The sequence below is a fragment of the Perognathus longimembris genome, chromosome 3 (genome assembly GCF_023159225.1).
Source record: "Perognathus longimembris pacificus isolate PPM17 chromosome 3, ASM2315922v1, whole genome shotgun sequence".
NCBI classification, from domain to species: Eukaryota; Metazoa; Chordata; class Mammalia; order Rodentia; family Heteromyidae; genus Perognathus; species Perognathus longimembris.
The window spans coordinates 24,476,329-24,497,975 of NC_063163.1; the positions used below are offsets into that span (position 1 = coordinate 24,476,329).

At 38.4% G+C, this 21,647-nt stretch overlaps 1 protein-coding gene across 1 annotated transcript in view; it reads right to left on the reverse strand.

The window, feature by feature from the left end:
* The window catches only part of Pibf1 (progesterone immunomodulatory binding factor 1), a 137,872-nt gene that overhangs the window by 24,699 nt on the left and 91,526 nt on the right, over positions 1-21,647 (reverse strand). Inside the window, exons 15-16 of the mRNA XM_048341252.1 lie at positions 12,034-12,164; positions 6,435-6,519 (exon numbers count right to left, since the gene is read on the reverse strand). Coding sequence (XP_048197209.1) covers positions 6,435-6,519; positions 12,034-12,164 — 216 coding nt within the window. The remainder of the gene's footprint in view (positions 1-6,434; positions 6,520-12,033; positions 12,165-21,647) is intronic.

Consider the following 21,647-nt stretch of genomic DNA (forward strand, 5'->3'; position numbering starts at 1 on the left):
GATTCTGGAGATTGAACCACGGTGTCCTGTATGCCAGGCACATGTTTTCCTGCTAAACTGAGAAAAAAACATAACTTAAAAATGTTAATGACAAATGTGTGAAACTGAAAAACAATTATATTTCCAGTTATAAAAAAATTAACTATTAACTTTACCCACTGAGTGATTTTTTTTTTGGGGGTGGGGGGAGTAGTCGTGGGGCTTGAATTCAGGGCCTGGGTGCTGTCCCTGAGCTCTTTTGCTCAAGGCTAGTGCTTTAACACTTTGAGCCATAGTAGTGCTTTGGTTTGCTAGTGGTTAATTGGAGATTAGAGTCTCCAGTGCTTTCCTGCCTGGGCTGGATTTGAACTGCGATCCTCAGATCTCAGCCTTCTAAGTGTTAGGATTACAGTTGTGAGCTACCAACACCTTGCTTTTTGAGTGATTTTTTTTAAAGTCATGTTGACTGTAAAATGTAAGTATATAGGTGTATAAGAAAAACATGTAAAAGGTATTCTTGAGAAACTTTCTAAGCAGTTAAGTATGAACCAAAAAGAGTGACACACATATAGAAGTATGCAGTTTGTTGGAACCTTTCATGAAGTGGATTGCCTAAGGGGCACTTGGGATGCTGAAATGTCCCTGAAATCTTCCGAGAAATCACAAAGAACATGAGTTAGAATCCGGGAATATAAACATTCCATAAAAGAATGATAATTATACTGTGACTTCACTTTAAGAAACCTGGATAACTGCAGGGTTTGTTTTCTTTTCCTTAAGTGACATACACTTCTGTTAAGCAAGTTATCCAGGATAATAGGACTTAGTCCAGCACTGAAGCAAGTGTGAGACCTGTACATTTTAGGTACTTAGAAAGGAGTGTTTGATTAATTCTGGTTAAACACTAACTGAAATGACCATGGGCTCTAAGAGATGTTATTGGCAAAAACACTGAATGAGTTGACAGCAGATTTGCCAGGTCCTAGGAACAGATGTCTTATGTTATGCCAATCTATGCTACTCCTTAGAGGCCTGATAACCAGAGGTTACTGTGGCTACAATGATCATGTCTCAGGTTTTAGGAGTAGCTCTAGACAGATCTTCCAGATGTGACTTCTTATTGGCTACTTGTAGACAGTCCTTTGAAAATGTTCCTGGGAATAAGCACCTATACTTTGTCCAGTTGAAATTATATTATAAGAGGGAAATATTTTTTGATGGGAGGGGATAAGTTGTATTAAATGCAGTTTCTGAAGCTTTCTATTTGATACTTTATAATGCAATAGTTACTGGTGACAGGAAAAAAATCATAATTAGTTTAACAGTCAAATGACTATTATGTAGCTAAAATATAAAGAGGACTTTGGTACTCTGTACTAGGTAAAACATACAAAATTGGGATGTATATAGTAATGTAAACATTAATAGAACTATTAATAGGTAGAAGTTAGAAAAAGATGCTTTGTCAAGCATGGTAACATAGACCTATAATCCTAGCACCTAGAGGCTAAGGATTTTAGAGACAGGTGGATTCTAAATTCATGGCCACCCTTGGTTACATAGGGAGACTCTGTCTCAAGACAATAAAAGAGCTAGTATGGTATATAATTGTAATTCCAGCTACTTAGGGGAAGTAGCGAAAGGAGGATCACAATTAAAGGACAGCCCCAGGAAAAGTTAGCAAATACAAGCTAGGTGAGTAACATTTCCAAGTATTTATAGATGAGGAGATTTTGTTTATGGAGGGACGAAGGAACTACCTTAATAATCCATTGCTAGCAGAGCTGGGATATAAAACCAAGTCTTCCTTTTTTGTTTTTTTTTCTTTTGGTTGGTCATGGCGCTTGAACTCTGGGCTTGGGCTTGGGCACTGCCATTGAGCTCTTCAGCTCAAGGATAATGCTCTACCACTTTGAGGCACAGTGTTACTTCCGGTTTTCTGGTGACTAACTGGAGATGACAGTCTCACGAACTTTTCTGCCTGGGCTTGGCTTTGAACTGTGAACCTCAATCTCAGCCTCTTGAACAGCTAGGATTTACAGGTATGAGCCACGGTGGTGTGTATACAATGTACTTATGATAGCAGGATGTAATTAATTAAGCTATTCAACTTTTCCATAATTACACCCAAGGTGATGAGTCCTCTTAAGAAATACTAGAATGGCACCTGGATAAGTTTATGATATTTCAATGCGGTGGTTCTTTTATGTTTGTACAATATATATCACTCACTGATTATGGAGACATTTCTCCTTCCCTCCAAGTTCAGATGCTATCATCTCTCTTTATTAGAAAACATTATTAGATAAAAATTCCTCACAGGGCTGGCAATATGGTTTAGTAGTAGAGTGTTTGCCTTACATGCATGAAGCCCTGGGTTCGATTCCTCAGCACCACATAAACAGAAAAAGCCAGAAATGGCACTGTAGCTCAAGTGGTAGAGTCTTAGCCTTGAGTAAAAAGAAGCCAGGGACAGTATTCAAGCCCTGAGTCCAATCCCCAGGACTGGCAAAAAAAAAAAAAAAATCCTCATATTCTTATTTTGCACTATGGATTGGATATGTTCCCTTAAGGTCTACCTGTTAAAGGCTTACATCCTAGCTTGGTGCTACTGGAAGATGATGAGACCTTTAAGAAGTTGGGCCTTCTGCAAGGTCATTAGGTTATGAATTCCCATCATGACATGTGCCTTGTCACAGGCCCAAAAGCAATGAGGCAAATTGATTATGGACTTAAACTTATAAAACCATGAGCTGACATTATTTGACTTGTTATAGAGATGGAAAGCCGATACATCAGCAACCTACAAACTACTTAACAGGTGTGTGCCTCTATGTCCAACCATGGGGTAAAAAATGTCTTGCTTTCATTCCCCATCCTCAATTATCCTATATTCTTTCACTCACACATCTTAAAGGGGTGACTACTTTTCACTACTTTTCAATTTTCTCTCATCACTGCAATCTGTTTCTTAGTTCCACTTAAATGGCTTTAGCAACTTATTAAATACAAATGGTTGTTGTTGTTTTCATCTGTGTTTTGGTCTGACCTTTAAAAAAAGTTATTGTTTAAATGCAACATATACAATGAGTAATGACTTCTTTTTATGTTCCATTTAGCTAATAAATGTCCTTTTTATTATTTTTGTACTAGTCTTGGGGCTTGAATTCAGGGCCTGTGTCCTGTGACTGAGTCCTTTTTGCTCAAGGCTAGTGCTTCACCACTTGAGGCACAGCTCCACATCTAGCTTTTGGTAGTTAACTGGAGATGCGTCTCATGGACTTTCCTGCCCTGACTGGCTTTAAACTGCAGTCTTCAGATCTCAGCATCCTGAGTAGGCATGAGCCACTGGCCCCCTGGCATAAATGAAAACCTTTTAAACTAGTTGCCAGCTTCCTAAGAATGAGGCTACAGGTGTGCACCATTATTTTGGCAGTTTAACTGTTTGGTTTTTTTTTGTTGTTTGTTTTGGTGCTGGTCCTTGGGTTTGAAGTCAAGGTCTTAGGGCCTGGGCATGGTCCTTCAACTTTTGTGTTCAAAGCTGGTTCTCTTACTCTTGATGAACCAGTTTCACTTCAAACTTTTGGTAATTAATTGGAGATGATAGCCTTATGAACTTTCTTGCCTGAACTAGCTTCAAATTTTAGCCTCCTGAGTAGCTAGGAATACAAGGGTAAGCCACCAGTGCTGGCAGTTTAGCTGTGTATGTTCTCTCTCTCTCTCTCTCCCTTTCCTCAGGCTTGAACCCAGGGCCTGCCTGAGCACTGTTCCTGAGCTGCTTTTGCTCAAAGCTAGCACTCAACCACTTGAGCCACAGAGCCACCTCTGGCCTTTTCTGTTTATATGGTACTAAGGAATCAAACCCAAGGCTTCATGCATGCTAGGCAAGCACTCTACCTCTAAGCTATTTTCCAGCCCTTAGCTGTTTTTTGTTTTTTGTTTTAAAATAAGCTTCACTCGCCCCCACCCCCGTGGTTGATTCTTTTTTTTTTTCTTTCTTTTCCTGGGGCTTGAACTCAGGGCCAAGGTGCTGTCTCTGAGCCTATTTTGTGCTCAAGGCTAGTGCTCTATCACTTTTTGCCACAGCACCACTTTCTGCTTTTTCTGAGTAGTCACTGGGGATAAAAGTCTCAGGATTGGGGATAAAAGTCTCAGGATTTTCCTGCAAGCTTCGAACAGCAATCCTTAGATCTCAGCCTCCTAAGAAGTTAGGATTAGAGGCATGAGCTGGCACCTGGCCCACAGTTCATTCTTTTTTTTGCCAGTCCTGGGCCTTGGACTCAGGGCCTGAGCACTGTCCCTGGCTTCTTCTCGCTCAAGGCTAGCACTCTGCCGCTTGAGCCACAGCACCGCTTCTGGCGGTTTTCTGTATATGTGGTGCTGGGGAATCGAACCTAGGGCCTCGTGTATCCGAGGCAGGCACTCTTGCCACTAGGCCATATCCCCAGCCCCACAGTTCATTCTTAATGCTGTCTATAATCTGGTTATGTGGGTTGCTGACCTCTGTTTGGTGAAGCTGAGATAATTTCTGACACAAATTTCTGGATGCCTCTGTGGCTGTTGCTCCATGGGTGCAGCTGGCCTTACATACATGGATTCTGTAGAACTAGTGCAATGAATGGAGAACAGTTCAGAGGTTTCAGTTCAACATGCAGGGGGAATGGGGAGGATGTGCTGGAGCAGTCTGCATCATGGTAACCAGGAAGCAGAGCCAAGCCTGGCCTCTGATAGCATATGACAGTGCTAGTAAACTCCCCAATATAATGGCTCTTCCAACTGTATTCCCTTCCTTACATTCTTTCCCTCTCTGGCTCCCTTCTGCTCTTTTTGGGTAAGCAGGCACTTTTCCTATACCTATCCCTTAAATGTCTGTGCTTTTCAAGATTCTATCACACCCTGTCTGTTCTCACTCTATGTACTCTCGCTATTAATTTAATCTACTTTCAGGTGAAGAACCACTTGAGTGTTAACATGATGTTATTCTAAAATCTTTATCTCTAAACAACTTCCCTTTTTGGGGCTTAATAACTTACATCTATACTGGGTACAAGACATATCTACTTAGGTATTTTCTTGTGTTTTTCTTCTCCAAAGTTCTTCCACCTGTGTTCTATGTAGAGTTGCCATAGACCCAGGATACAAACTGTGTGCTGGAGCACTGATTCTTATTACTCCTCTTTTCATCAGTCCTGTGATTATGCTTCCATGTTTGCCTTACAGGTGAACTGTCTCAGTCTTAGAATCACTTCTTAGATGGGGTTATCAGTGCCCTTCATAAAGCTTCAAAAGCCACAAGAGTTTTTATATCAGTTTCTTGAAAATTGAACCCAGTATTGTTATATATTTGGTCAATTAAAGATACTTTCCGGGCTGGGGATATGGCCTAGTGGCAAGAGTGCTTGCCTCGTATACATGAGGCCCTGGGTTCGATTCCCCAGCACCACATATACAGAAAATGGCCAGAAGTGGTGCTGTGGCTCAAGTGGCAGAGTGCTAGCCTTGAGCAAGAAGAAGCCAGGGACATTGCTCAGGCCCTGAGTCCAAGCCCCAGGACTGGCAAAAAAAAAAAAAAAAAAGATACTTTTCCTACTCTTAAAAGGCTGTATTTGCTAGGCATGATTCTTTATGGTTTTACATAGAGGACAAAACTAGAAAAATTCAGAATGAAGAGGTATAGACAGGTATAAGTTCCATCAAACAACCAGTAGAATGTTTTCCCTACATCCATCATCTCTTCACATTTTTTAAGGTGGTTTTTTTAAAAATTGCATTTTTGTTTGTTTGTTTCTTATTTTTTGGTACTGGGGATTGAACCAGGACATTGTACTTGCTAGGCAAGCGCTTTGCCACTGAGCTACATCCCAGCCCCGTTCACATTTTTATAACACTTAAAAATGATTATAGGTGGTTCATGCCTATAATCCTAGCTACACAGGAGGCTGAGAGGTGAGGATTGCGGTTCAAAGCCAGCCCAGGCAAGAAAGTCTGCGAGACTTTTATCTCCAATTAACCACCAAAAACTCAGAAGTGCTACTGTGGCTCAAAGTTATAGAGGGCTAGCCTTGAGTGAAAGAGCTCAGGGACACCACAGCTCCCAGGCCCTGAATTTAAGTTCAATGACTAAAAAAAATTAAAAAAAATTACAGTAGCCTAGGGGAGGGGGTATAATTTAGTGTTCAACACCAGGACCAACAAGGAAAAAAAATTACTGATTTAGGGTAGAAAGATATGAAACAGAGACAATTATTAAATAATATGGAAATTCTGTGCTAGAGATATGAACAATCCAATATGAATCAACAAGAACATTTTAGAAAAAATAGTTAATTCTCAGAATGAAGCATATCAGAAGTTGATCACTCTGAGATACAAATCAACTAGGATCCAATAATCCTAATCCAATAGAGTCTGAAAATGCTTATGAAGGTAAAAATGACCACAAATTGAAAAGGTACCTCACGATGATTTAGAAGTTTCTCTAAGTCTAACGCCATTTGATTCTTCATCTGTAGTAAAGCTGATTTTTCTTTATTTAAATTGCTGCAAAGGAAAAAAAAAACGATGTTAGTGTAAACACAGTAACTGGTCTGGTTATTTTGTCAGAAGACTCTTTATTTTAGTTGACAATACACCTGAGATGCTTTGAAAGAATACTGTCCTGCCTACTGAGGCATAAAACACACTTTAAAGTTGAATATTGAAACCTGAAATACAAGAAGATAACGTGGGTGGATTTAACTTAAGGTATAAAGGAAGTGTATATGGGTAAGTATTAAAAGACAAGATATTAGAAGTTAAACTAAGATATCCTTAAACATAAAAGTAGCTCTTATTTTACATTCATTTTTTTGGTATCAGTTCTGGGGCTAGAACTCAGGGCCTGAGCTCTTTTGCTCAGCGCTAGAGCTCTACTACTTGAACCAGAGTGTCACTTCTGGGTTTTGAGTGGTTAATTGCAGATAAAGAGTCTCACAGTCTTTCCTACCAGGGCTGGTTTTGAATCACAATAGTCAGACCTCAGCCTCCTGAGTAGGTAGGATTACAGGTGTGACCCACTGCTCCCAGTTTACAGATTTTTTTTTTTTTTGTGGTAGTAGGGTTTAAATTTATGGCCTCATATTTGCTAGACTGGAGTGATACCACAGAGCCATTCCTCCAGGCCCCAGACTTAGTAAAAGAGGAATACTTAGGACCTGCTTTATATTGTCTATAGTTTTTTTTTTTTTTTTGGCCAGTCCTGGGCCTTGGACTCAGGGCCTGAGCACTGTCCCTGGCTTCTTCCCGCTCAAGGCTAGCACTCTGCCACTTGAGCCACAGCGCCGCTTCTGGCCGTTTTCTGTATATGTGGTGCTGGGGAATCGAACCTAGGGCCTCGTGTATCCGAGGCAGGCACTCTTGCCACTATCCCCAGCTATATCCCCACACTTGCTATATCCCCAGCCCTCTCTATAGTTTTAATATTCAGTATTTAGAAATTGATTAAAACAATATATGAATAATAATAAATGACATTTTCTATGCAATGTCAACAGAATGCACTCAAAGAAAAGTAGTAAGAAATAAAAATAACATAGTTCCTCAAAAGTTGAGACACAACTGTGAGAATAAGGTTGAGTACTGGTGGGTAACACCTATAATCCTAGCTATTTAAGAGGCTGAGATCTGAAGATGAAGGTTCAAGGTTAACCTAGGAAGGAAAGTCTTTAAGACTCTTACGTCCAACTAACCACTAAAAAGCTAGAAATGGAGCTGTGGTTCAAGTAGCAGGATGACAGTCTTGAGTAAAAAACCTAAGGGAGAGTCCCCAGGCTCTGAGTTCAAGTCCCATTACTGGTACACACACACACACAGAAAAATTGTGAGAATAAAATTAGAGAGGATCATTTTACTGAATAAACAAGACATCTTTCGAAGTTATACTTTAAGAAAATGGAAAACCCACTGATATTTAAAATATTAGGCAAAAGAGTTTTTGAATTCAAGTAGTATGTATTAGAGAACTGGCCATTCCAAAGATTTAAGGAGAAAAAGTCTATATATTTCTCTTGCCAATTGACAACTTCCCCAGGAAACACCTTTAGGATAAGGACTACATCTTCTGCCTTCTCTTTCCAACTGCACTGCTGATTCCAAAGCACAGCACCGCACTCCATTGAAGCTGTTTTTACATCTGTAAAAGTAGAAACTACTCATGTATGTCAAAGGCCTACATGAATTATCTAATGAGTGCTTATAGAAAGCACTGAACACATAAAACTCTATATAAATGCTACACACGATTACTAATTTAGATGAAAAAGAGGCATCAGAGGAAAATAGTAATTAAATGCCAATAAAGGTAAGCAGCTTAGCTGAAAAACAAACTGACTCTCAGAGTTAGGCGCCACAGATCCTACTGAACCTGGAAGCTGAAATGAACAAAATGGCATACAGGAAACCAAGTTCCAGGCCTCTGCCGCTGTCCCTACAGCATGGCAAAGGATCTGAACATTTTCATCTATTTGTAGCTGGGATCACATGGCAAAAATATTCTGCAAAACTGAAGACAAAGCTGGTAATAAAAGTAGGAATTTTCAAGGAACAGATAAATGATTAAGTTCCTGTGTAAGCACACACATACTCACAATATATAAACACATGCTCACATGCAGTGTATGCAGACTCATTTTTGCTCTCTGTCTCAAATACTAACAGACTTATTAAATAAAAAGTAGTGTAATGGGAATGGAATGTTAAAGTAATTAAAAGATTTTGACTGAATAATTCTTTAGAAATTCTTTATATGTAATGTTTAACTTTTCAAGAATAAAGTCAATACACTTTAATTAAATAGCAAAAAACAACTGTATTACATGGAACAAAAGGTGGCTGGATAAGCTGGTTTACAAAGTAAGTGTGTTATACCTGAAAGGCATCAATTTATCACAAAAAGTGTGGGCCTCTATTTCTGTGATTTTAATATCTGAGTATGTATTTTCAGTCTCTGCCTTCACTATAAACAGCTGAACCACTGGAAGATTACCTTCAACATGCAGATCTTTACAATTTAATTTGATGATTAATATATTCACTATTTAGCCAGCGTATATGAATTACTCAGTAGAAGTTTAGTCTTTGTAAAACATATTGTGTAACAGTGGAAATTTACCTTTAAAAATGTAAAACTTGTCCGTGTGACTCATGAAGCCACTAAAAAACAAAATCTCCTTATAAGCACATCTGCCCTGAGTGGTATATTACACACATAATTGTTCAATTCCTTGTTAATTATTACTTAGAAATTCAAGTTTATGGCTCTGCTTCATCTGCTATGTGAAAATATACTCCAGATAGATTGTTCTTTAACTTCCGGGATCAATATATGCTGGCTTAGCCATGCAAGAGCAGTTGACAATGCAGTCTTTTCTTCTTAAACCATGAGTCAAGACTGAGAACTAACAACAGGGAAAGAAATTTTATGCTGATTATTCTCTTTCTATGCTTACTTCTGAAGTCTCAAGTACTCATGCTGTCATTTGTAGCATGGTGGAGCGTTAACTTTAGCTTTTGGAATGGATTATCACTTTAATGATGGAGGAATTGAAAGCAGTTACTAGTGACATCTCAAATGTGAGCTTTAAAACACATTTGCAATGATTTTCTACCAGTGTGTACTTACCCTAACCTGTCTAGGTATTAAATATACCGCTAATTTGCATAGGATGAGTGTGATATAGTGATACCACCCAATATTCGAAGAAAAGCATAAAATAATTCAGTTCTTCAGAAAACTTATTGTGTAAGTTGGAGAAAGATTTTTATAATTAATTGATATAAATCTTCTTTGCGATTAAAATAAAAATCCACCAAAGAGAACCAGGTAATTTCAAGCAGCCATTTACTGTTGAAATTTTGAATCTTGATTCTCAGCTCTCAGGCCCTTGAATAGCTAGGATTACAGGTGTGAGTCACTGGTGCCAAGCTGTATCATATTTTAAAGATAATTATCAACATACAAATTTATTACAAGTTAAGCCAAACACTAAAAACCATAAACACTAACAATTTATAATGTTTAGGCAATATGTTTGTTCAGTACAGGAAGGGTGCAGACGAATGAAGAGGGGAGAATTCAGTAAATAAATGTGGTTGGGTGCTGGTGGCTCATACCTGTACTCAAAAGGCTGAAATCTGAGGATCTTGGTTCAAAGCCAGGACTGGCAGGAAAGTCCATAAGACTCTTATTTCCAATGAACCACCAGAAAACTGGAAGTGGCCCTGTGGCTCAAGCAGTAGAGCACTAACTTTATTTTTTTCCTTTTTCTGCCAGTCCTGGGGCTTGGATTCAGGCCCTGGGCACTGTCCCTGAGCTTCTTTTGCTCAAGGCTAGCTAGCATTCTACCACTAGCCACAGTGCCATTTCTGTCTTTTTCTGTTCATGTGGTATTGAGGAATTGAACCCCGGGCTTCATGCATGCTAGGTAAGCACTTTATCACTAAGCCATCTTTCCAGTCTCTAGAACACTAGCTTTGAGCACAAAAAGGCCCAGGGACAGTGCCTTGGTTCAGAGTTCAAGCCCCAGGACAGAAAAAAAAAGCGCATAATGTCATTTTATATATTATACAATCAAACAAAGGAGTAAAGTGCTGGGGCTTGAACTCTGGGCCTAGGCACTGTTACTGAGTTCCCTCTTTTGCTCAAGGCTAGCACACTACCACTTGAGCCACAGCTCTACTCTGGCTTTTTCTGTGATTAATTGGGGATAAAAGTCCCATGGACTTTTTGCTGGGGCTAGTTTCAAACCTCAATATTCAGATCTCAGCCTCCTGTTAGCTAGGACTATAGGAGTGACCCACTGGTACCTGCCTCTTTTCTTCTTTTAGTGGTACTGGAGAAGGAACACGGCCTTGTGTTTGCAGTACTCTATTACTTCAGTTATGCCTCCAGTCTTCTTGGCTTTAGGTTTTTCTCATTTGGATCTCATACTCTGGCCTGCTAAGGCTTCAAACCAGGAACCCTCTAACTCCAGCTCTGGAGTGGCTGGTGGTATGTACAATCATGTCCCACTTATTTTTTGAGACTGGGTCTGGGTAATTTTTTTTTTTTTTTTTTTTGGCCAAGGCTAGCCTCAAACCATGATCTTCCTGTTTGCCTCCCAAGTAACTGAGGTTATAGTTTTGTCTTCTAATTTCTTTCTTTCTTTTCTTTTTTTGTCATTTGTGGAGCCTGAACTCAGGGTCTGGTTGCTGTCTCTGAGCTTTTTTGCTCAAGTCTAGCACTCTAGTACTTTGAGCCACAGCACTATTTCTGGTTTTCTGGTAGTTAATTGGAGATAAACATCTCACAGAGTTTCCTGTCCCAGTCGGCTTCGAACCAGATCCTCAGAGTAGCTAGGATTACCGGTGTGAGTCACCAGTGACTGGTTAATTTCTTAGCTATTTCCTTTCCCACCTGATTTCTCTACTTCCATATTTATAATAGGTTAATAATTAGTCCAGAAAATTCAAATTATTATATTGAAAGTATCTTAAAAGCTAGTAATTAAGCTAACTTACAATTCATGAATTAAAGACCTTTTCTTAATATATAGCATCAGTCAGTTTTTATTTCAACAGGTAAAAAAATGTGAATCACTAATATATGCAGCATAGTCCTGTTTAGGTCTCAATAAGAAAACAGTTTCAAAGAAAATGAAAAGAATTTATTCAGAAGAAAAGCCTAAAAATTCCTTGGCAAAGTCAACACAAATCTAAGTAAATGTGTACATTTTACCTGCTTAAAAGTCATTGTAACTCCACAAACAGCATGTAGCTGTAGCCATCTCCTTTTAGTCAGCCTGCATCCCACTAAAGACTTGTAGGAGAACAAAGAGGTTAGCTCCTGTGTCTCCTAGGGAGACAATGTTATTTTCATACCAAGACTTTTGATTCAGGTGCACCTGCACACCTGATGCGATGAGACTGTTTTTCAAAGAGTAGTTGCATCATTTCATTATTTACAATCTAAATTCATCTATAGCAGCATATGTTTACCATGTCTTCATTATTCAAACAAGAGATTGGTAAATGGTTTACCTGACATCTTTCTCAAGTTGTGCTATGCATTTTGTCAGTGAATCAATCTTTGAGTCTCTCTGTCGTACTGATTCGATGAGGTATCTGTAAGGTTGTTGACTCTGGTTTAACAGTGAATTGGCTCTGTCGAGCTAAAAAAACATATTTCATTAAACTTTAGAAACTACAACAACAAATTAAAGTTAATAAAACTTTTTGTACAAATAGCATGCACCAAATACTGAAACATATTTTTTTTAGTGCTGGGGAATGAACCCAGGTCCTGTGCATGCTAAGCACATGCTCTACCACTGAGTGGCACTCCCAGCCCCTTGCACACCAGACCTCTGTGATAAGTACATTTCTGAAAAGCTTTTCTTGTGTAATTTTGTAAGTGACTAATAAAAAGTCAGGAATAATGACCATGAATAACAAATTTAGTCAAATTTATTTTATTTATTTATTTACTTATTTATTTTGGCCAGTCCTGGTCCTTGGACTCAGGGCCTGAGCACTGTCCCAGGCTTCTTTTTGCTCAAGGCTAGCACTCTGCCACTTGAGCCACAGTGCCACTTCTGGCCGTTTTCTGTATATGTGGTGCTGGGGAATCAAACCCAGGGCCTCATGTATACGAGGCGAGCTCTCTTGCCACTAGGTCATATCCCCAGCCCCAAATTTAGTCAAATTTTAAAGTATTAAGTTGCCAGATTGGGATGGGAGTAGGTATACCATTTTTATTTCTACCTGTAATGCACCTGGCTTAATTTTCTCCATATCCTGCATGATTCTTTATTATTTCATGAACCTAGGGGTTGTTGTACATTTTCTCTGGAGAAATGTGTACTCAATTATTTTGCTCATTTAAAAATTCTTTTCGTTGTTGTGAAGTTGTAGACATTCTTTGTATTATATAGACAATAAACTTTTTTGCAAAAAAATTTCTTCCATAATGTGGAAGAATAATATAATGTGGTATCTTTTCTGTGTTTGTCTGCATGTCTGTCTGTCTGTCTCTTTTGTTGGTTATGGGGCTTGAACTCTGGGCCTGGGTGCTGTCCCCAAGCTCTTCAGCTCAAGGCTAGTTTTCTACCACTTGAGCCACAGCAACACTTCTAGTTTTCTGGTGGTTAATTGGAGATAAGAGTCTCATGGACTTTCCTGCCAGGGTTGGCTTTGAACTGTGATCCTCAGATTTCAGCCTCCTCAGTAAGGATTACAGGTGTGAGCCACTGGCGCCCAGCTTTTTTTCTTTTCTGAGACAGGGTCTTGCTTTGTAGTACAGGCTGGCTCTGAAGTCAGGACCCTCCTGCCTCTGCCGCCTGATTGCTGAGATTAAATGTACATGCCACCAGCCTGATTTATATGATTTCTTTCTTTTTGTGATATATTTTTCTTCTTGTGATTTCTTTCTACTTATATTCACATAATAAGCACATGAATTAGCATTTTAATAAAACTAAGTTCTAGCAGTGCAGGAGCTAGAAAAGCAGAGAGCTATGGTATGGGTACAGGTACCCACGAAGGTGAAGCGCAGGGAAATGACCAGGGAGGAATTCACTAACTATCTGCTTCAGGGGACAATTGTATGAAAATATTTCAATTATTCATCTATATTATATAAAAGAATAAGTTTTATTAGAAAACTTTTGTTTCGTTAGAAACCAATAAAAGGAAAAACTAATTTTTTTTCATTTTCTTTTGGACAGAATTCATTATACAGAAAGCAGACCCATAAAGAAATAAAGTACCACAAATATTTTCTAGTTTGGGTTTCAGTGTGCTTTTCTTTTGCTTGGTAATCATTCTTTAAAATCTCTTACAGTGTCAATGGAATCTTATTATTCTACTAAGTTACTTTATGAACATTGAAATATGCAGTTCCACTAAGTTCTGCTAACCTGCTTAACCAGTTTCTCCAGTCAATTAAATCAAACAATTGCCTTGACTTTGTTTTCACAGAACTGACCCTAACTGAATAAACTGAACTGACAAGTTGCTTTGTGTTCCAAAGTGCAGAACAGTCTATGTGTGTCTTGGGGTAGGGTGGGGTTGGGGGCAAGAGTGGCAGGGAAGAACTAGGGGCATTTACAAATTAGTTAAGTTTTGTCTAGAGTGAGCTGTCTAAAACTTATTAAATCTAGGGGAGAATGATGGAAGGCGTGACACTGGTCAAGGCATGTTGAATTGAAATCTCATTATACAACTACTTAAAGATAGCAAAGAAAAAAATTATCAAATCTAATTTCAATAGCACAAACAATATAAGTCAGTCTTACATGTTTTAGTGTTTCCATTTCAGCACATATTTCCACTTGTTAATACTATAAGCAAAACTAAGGACCAAAGTGTTGATTTCAAGATTTTTTAAAAATATAGATAGGACCTCTCCACTCTCCTTATTAAAAAAACCCACAAAGTATAATGATACTATTGGTTTTAGGATTTATTTATTTTAAATCATCTTCCTTCTTCCTCCTCCTATTCCTCGTTCTTCTCCTTTTATTTTAGCACAACAGGGTTAAAGATAGCAGGAAAAACAGAAACATTTCCTGCTTTCTATACAGGTAATAACAGTTAATGATTGTGAATTTACTTGTATGCCTTTGAATTTCCCAAATCTATTATTTTTTTAAATTCTTTTTCTTCTTCCCTCCCTGTGTGTATTTTTTACTTTCACACTACTGGGGACATAATGCTGGGCCTTACAGGTATTAAGCAACCCCTCCCTGCCAAATCTGTTTTCATTTCTTTTTTTTTTTTTTTTTTTTTTTTTGGCCAGTCCTGGGCCTTGGACTCAGGGCCTGAGCACTGTCCCTGGCTTCTTCCCGCTCAAGGCTAGCACTCTGCCACTTGAGCCACAGCGCCGCTTCTGGCCGTTTTCTGTATATGTGGTGCTGGGGAATCGAACCTAGGGCCTCGTGTATCCGAGGCAGGCACTCTTGCCACTAGGCTATATCCCCAGCCCTGTTTTCATTTCTTAAATGGGAACATATCTGAGTGAAAAGTGATGGTAATTTCTGTTTGAAATAGAAGCAATTTAATAGAATTAAATTCGATTCCACTAATAGAGTTTTAACAAGTCTTTCTGCAACTATAATCAGTATTCAGAAAGTTTCACAATCACTCACTTTGCCTATTGTTAGTAATCTTTTCCTTATAGGCAAGCCTTAGTAATTAATGACTCAGTAATCACGTAATAAATGACATGGGATTAAACCCATGACACAACATTTTATAGAATTGTTTTTCCTCCTTTGTTTCAATAACTTGTACATATAATTCAGAGCAATACTTGATTAAAAATTGATTCAAGTATTAACTTAAAATTATATGTCGCTACCTAAAATTATATTTTGTCTTAAATTAAAAAATCATATAAAAGTTACTGTATTTTTGTTTTTTCCTATATGAATGTAGATTTTCTTATTCTCCTTTATTTTTAAGAGGTCGAATTTTGGAGGCTTTATTGAAGTGTGAGTGGTCTGCAGGCAGCCAATTACAAAGACTTGCAGCCAGCAAATAACGCAGTTCAGAAACAGAACCATGAAGGCCAGAAAGAAAGAACAAAAACAATATTCAGCTCTCCACTGAAGCTGAATTGGGAAGCCATGGTGACCAAAGAAGAGCAAGAGAAAGGATACAAACACAGAGACATGTGGTATGTCTCGTTTCTTTTTTCTCTCTTCTTTCTTTCTTTCTTTTTTTGGCCAGTCCTGGGGCTTGAACTCAGGGCCTGAGCACTGTCCCTGGCTTCTTTTTGCTCAAGGCTAGCACTCTACCACTTGAGCCACAGCGCCCCTTCTGGCCATTTTCTATATATGTGGTGCTGGGGAATCGAACCCAGGGCTTCATGTATAAGAGGCGAGTGCTCTACCACTAGGCCATATTCCCAGCCCTCTCTTCTTTTTTTCTTTCCTTTCCTTTTTTCCCCCTCCCTCCCTCCCTCCCTCTCTCTTTTCCATCCTTTCTTTCTTTCTGGTCCTGGGGCTTTAACTCAGAGCCGGGTGCTGTCCCTTAGCCTCTTTGTGCTCAAGGCTAGCACTCTACCACCTGAGCCACAGTGCCATTTCTGGCCTTTTCTGGGTACTTCATTAGAGATAAGGGTCTCATAGGCTTTCCTGCCGGAACCAGTCTTTGAGCCAGACTCCTAAGATCTCAGCCTCCTGAGTAGCTAGATTACATGCTTGAGCCACCAGTGCCTGGCATATGATTACTATTTTAAAATAATTGTGGATGTTCAAGAGTAGAATTAAGGATAGGCATGTGAAGACACCATGAAGATATCAGCTAAGTAAATAAATATACCATCTCAGTTACAGGATTAGAGCCAGAACACCTTCTTTGTAAAGCAAAAAGAAGACAAAATAGAACATTTATACTCTCATACCACAGGTAGATAAAACGGAACACTAACAATTAGGCAAGTGGTAGTGTCCAGTCTGGAAGAGCACTACTGATGTAGGAAGATAATACAATACAATATGATAAAATGGATACTATACTATCTATACTATAGTAACCTATTTGAAGGGTTAACAAAAAATGTTTTAAGTGAAGATATTGAAAAGTCTTCTGTTAAACAGCTTAAGGAAAGTCAGTTTACATGATTTTAGGAGTCAAATGACAGAATGGATAGTTTTGGGAAGTAGACTTATCTACAATGCAAAAAGTGGGAAATAGGATAAATACAGAAAATCCATGAGACTCTAAATACTTATAAAAATAACTACTGGATTGTCAGTCTCTAAGATAAAGGTAGAGATTGTTGAGAGATGCCTGATGGAGGCATTTGGCAAAAAGTGTTCCGGAGAGCTAGTAACTGCTCACATAGCAGACAGACAGTCCTGAGCTGGGAAAGAAAAAAGTGAAATCATGAGGGTCTTGACAGACTGGAAAATTACAAAGACTTGAAGAGATAGTAAATTATTAGTCCAAATAAAGTACACATTTAATGGGAATGAAAGATTCTAGAAGGGTCTAGATGGGAGGTTAGAGTCACAGAATAGAATTTCTCAGTTCAAATGTTCATCCCCTGAGGGACTTGCTAGACAAGTCTCAACTGTTTGAGCCATGCACCCAGATGAGAAATTCATTTTCAGGTAGTTCAATGATATAAAATGATGATTAGGCTGTGTGTGAAGAATTATAATTCAAAGAGCTCTTAAATGAAAAAGAAATTATAGTCAATCACAAGTTATCAAGGAAGACCCAGCTACGTAAAAAAGATATACAATTTTCTTATTTGTTTGGTAGAGAATTTTATTTATAAAGCCATTTTTCCCATTTCAATGATGGATGGTATTGTCTCTCTCTCTCACACACACACACACACACAGTGAAAAAAGTGAACATGATTGTTGGGAAGAGGGAAGAGAAACAGGCTTTGTTAGGAGGGTGGGTACTAGCAAAAGTCAAGAGGGATTTGGGCAAGGAAGGTATGGCTGATTGCATGTATGAAAACAGAACAATGAAACCAGTTGAAATTGTTTTGGGAAGCTGGTGTTTGGGAGAATGGATAGAGGGGGTAAGAGTAAAAAAACACAAAAATTTAACTTATGCATAAAAAAGTGAATTGTCAAATTGCCTACTTATAGGGTCTTAGCAACATAATTATGAGAATAATAAGTATAAGAATAACATTTTGAAGCTTAGTTTTTGGCCAATAATACTCAGAAACGTAAGAACCAAACAAACGAATCTTTTGTTATAGAAGCAGAAATAATTACCAGCAGACCCACTTTCTAAGAATTACAAAAGATTCTCATTTCATAAGGAATAGCAAACCCCTCCAAACACCAATATAGCATCTGCTTGATTAAATGTACTTCTTCCTCATATTAGTATTTCTTTCTCTTTATTGGTTGATCAACAGTGATGGTCATAAATTGTAGGAATTAGATGGGTATAAATAAAACATATTAAAAAAACAGTAACAGCATAATGGCCAGGAAGAATAAGAGTTCTATTTTATTTTATTTATTTATTTTGCCAGTCCTGGGGCTTGAACTTAGGGCCTGAGCACTGTCCCTGGCTTCTTTTTTGCTCAAGGCTAGCACTCTGGCGCTTAAGCCACAACGCCACTTCTAGCTTTTTCTATATATGTGGTGCTGAGGAATCGAACCCAGGGCTTCATGTATACAAGGCAAGCACTCTTGCCACACGGCCATATTCCTAGCCCTGAGTTCTATATTATAATGGAACCATTGAAATGATAAAAATAAGTAACAATCAGATAAAATGGAATAATAAAAAACATTCCAAGGAAAATCTGGTCCTTCCAAAGCTTAAAGGGATCTGCTTTCTAACTTGGGGTGGCCTTGTAGATAGTGCTTGGGCACAACTATATGTTTTTCTTTTTGGCAGTTTCATCTGGTGCTGGGAGTTCAGTTCTTTCAGTGCTTCTGCGATGTGTATTAAGTGTGAAGTGGTGTTCTCAAGAACACCACATTCTCTTGCCCTCAAGCCTAAGTGGTCTCTGTGACAAATGATGCAGGGCAAGGCTGGTTTGGGTTTTATCCCAATGAAAAGTGGGTATGCTTACAGAATCACTAGTTCGAATAAGATTTCTAGGGCAAATAGTTAAAAAAAAACAGTGCTTATTTACAAATAAACTAATATACTAAATGGCAAAGGCACTTATTGCAGCTGCCTGTGGAATACTTTTTGGCAAGATTCTGAGGATGTACTTGAAATGACACACATAGGAAGTGTACTAAAGCTTATAAGCCCAAGACTAATTCACAATTTTGGAAAATAATTCACAATTTTGGAAAATGAGGTGCAATGGGAAAAGGGGGAAAGTGGAACCTAAGTTATTTAGTAACTGACACTAAACTCAACCTGACAAGTGAACAGGCCTAGCCTCATAGTTGGTGGCTTTGTTGGGGAAACCAAGACAGGCAGGGACAGTTGAAAGGGCTGGAGGTTGGCCTGCAATGATTTCATTTCACACAAAAACAAAATGAAAAATACAGCCAGCAGGAAGAGCCAATCCATTCTCACAAATTGCTGATGGCAATAAATCTTTTTTCTTTGAAGGCCTAATCTACATCAAGGGTTATAAATGTATACATATACTTTGACCTTATAAGGAAATATTGACCCTAAGGAAATATTCAAAGCAAAAAAATCATTTACAAATAAGGAAAAAATTTCTATTTCAAAGGAAATCAGAAAAAAGGGGGGAAAAAAAGCAAGCGAATGAAGAAGAAACAATCTGGGAGTGGTGGTCTATACTTGTAATCTCAGCACTTAGGAGGCTGAGGTAGGAGGATCATGAGTTCTAGCCTACCCAGGACACAGAAGATTCTGTCTCAAACAATAATGACAATAACAACAATCACAAACAAAATAATATTATAGTATGAAAAACAAAAACCCTCACACAAACACAATGATAATACTGTATACCTATTGTTATAATAGATAAAATTAAAAGGCCTATGGCTCCATGGAATTGTAACTTTCATAAAGTACTGCTAGAAATACAAGATGGTATTAAATATTCTGGAAAAGTTTTGTGGTTTCTTGAGAGGTTGCATATTCATCAACCATAAGCTCTATGTATTCCACTACTAGTTACTGATTCAAGAGAAACTAAAACATATAAGGACTTAATCCTTGATGTAAATATTAGCTTAATTTGGCTGTACGTGACCTCACTGTCCATGAAAAAGTAAATGAATAAACTGTGCTATATCAATACAATAAGATATTACTTGGCAATGGAAAGTAATGAACTATGGATGAATCCTGAGATAATTATCCAGAGTGAAAGTAGGCAAGTTTAAAAACAAGTGCATACTGTATGTTCCCAGTTTTGTTCAAGTCAAAGAAATGTAAACTAATGTAGTAACTGTAAGTGAATCCCTAGATGCCTTGAGATTAGGATGGAGAAGTTAAGGAAAAAAGGACTCCAGAGCAACAGCAGGAAACATTTGGAAAAGTGAGCCTTCCCTCTATGTTCACTTCGGTGATAATTTCATGGCTATATACACATGCTAAAAGTTTTGTGTGTGTGTGTGTGTGCACGCGCACGCTAGGCCTGGGGCTTGAACTCAGGGTCTGGTGCTGTCCCTGAGCTTTTTTTTTGGCCAGTCCTGGGGCTTGGACTCAGGGCCTGAGCACTGTCCCTGGCTTCTTTTTGCTCAAGGCTAGCACTCTGCCACTTGAGCCACAGCGCCACAGCGCCACTTCTGGCCATTTTCTGTATATGTGGTGCTGGGGAATCAAACCCAGGGCCTCATGAATATGAAGCAGGCACTCTTGCCACTAGGCCATATCCCCAGCCCTCCCTGAGCTTTTTTATTCAAGGCTAGTGCTCTCCCACTTGAGCCACAGCTTCGTCACTTTTACCTTTTTGGTGGTTAATTGTAGATAAGAGATTCATGGACTTTCTTGCCCAGATTGGTTTTGAACTGTGGTCCTCAGCTCTCAATCTCTTGAGTAGCTAGGACTATGAGCACTTGACTTAAGTTTATGTCACTCTGCTCAATTTAAGCAATACAATTTTTTTTTTGTGAGCAGATAAAAGTAAAAACTATAGATTTTTCAAAATTAAATATTTTATTTTCAAAAAAAAAGTTAAAAAAAAAAATCTGGTCCTGGGGCCTGAACTCAGGACTTGGGAACTGTCTTGCACTTCTTTGTGTTCAAGGCTAGTGCTCTACCACTTGAGCAACAGTGTCACTTTCAGCCTTTCTGGGTCGTTTGTTGGAATATGAAGGTCTCACAGACTTTGTTGCCTGGGCTGGCTTTAAACGGCAATCCTCAGATCTCAGCATCCTGACTATCTAGGATTACAGGCATAAGCTACTGGTGCCTGGCTTTGTTTTCAATCTTTTTTTTTCCTTTTTGTCGGTTATGGTGCTTGAACTCTGGGTCTAGGTGCTGCCTTCAGCTCAAGGCTAGGAGTCTACCACTTGAGTTACAGTGCCACTTGCAGTTTTCTGGTGGTTAACTGGAAATAAGTGTCTCACAGACTTTTCTGATCATGCTGGCTTTGAACTACAATTCTCAGATCTCAGCCTCGTGAGTAGCTAGGATTACAGGCATGAGCCACAGGCACCCAGCTTTATTTTCAATCTTAAGGAAAATATTATATACTAGAGCTGGCATAAATTCATTAGTATATGGTTACTGATGCTTTCTCCAAATGTCTAATGAAATATTTTATACAAAACTTACAAAAATCCTACACAAAAGCACTTAGCTAATGAACACATATATACATATATATTAAGTCCTTTTTTCTCTTGAATATAAGTTGCGCACATGTATCACACCATTTCATATTATATACAGTTTAGTATTTACAGTGTTCCCTCAGTATAAGCTACAGCTTATTTTAAAGTTACTTCCTACAAGGTTAATTACATGTCATTACAAGAACATTTAATTTCTTCCATTTTCTCTCAATAATTTATGTATGTATAAACATTCAGAAATTCTCATTTAACAGATGTGCTCAGGAAGGCAGTTTTTTAAAAAAGGTGGTAAAATGATATACATATAAGGAAGTACATACATATTTCAGTATTTTATTTATAAAACTCTTAATAGTTTAATAAGAAATTACAAGCTGAGAGATCTATAATATGATAGTCAAGGTTCATCTGTTTCTTTAGATATTTCTT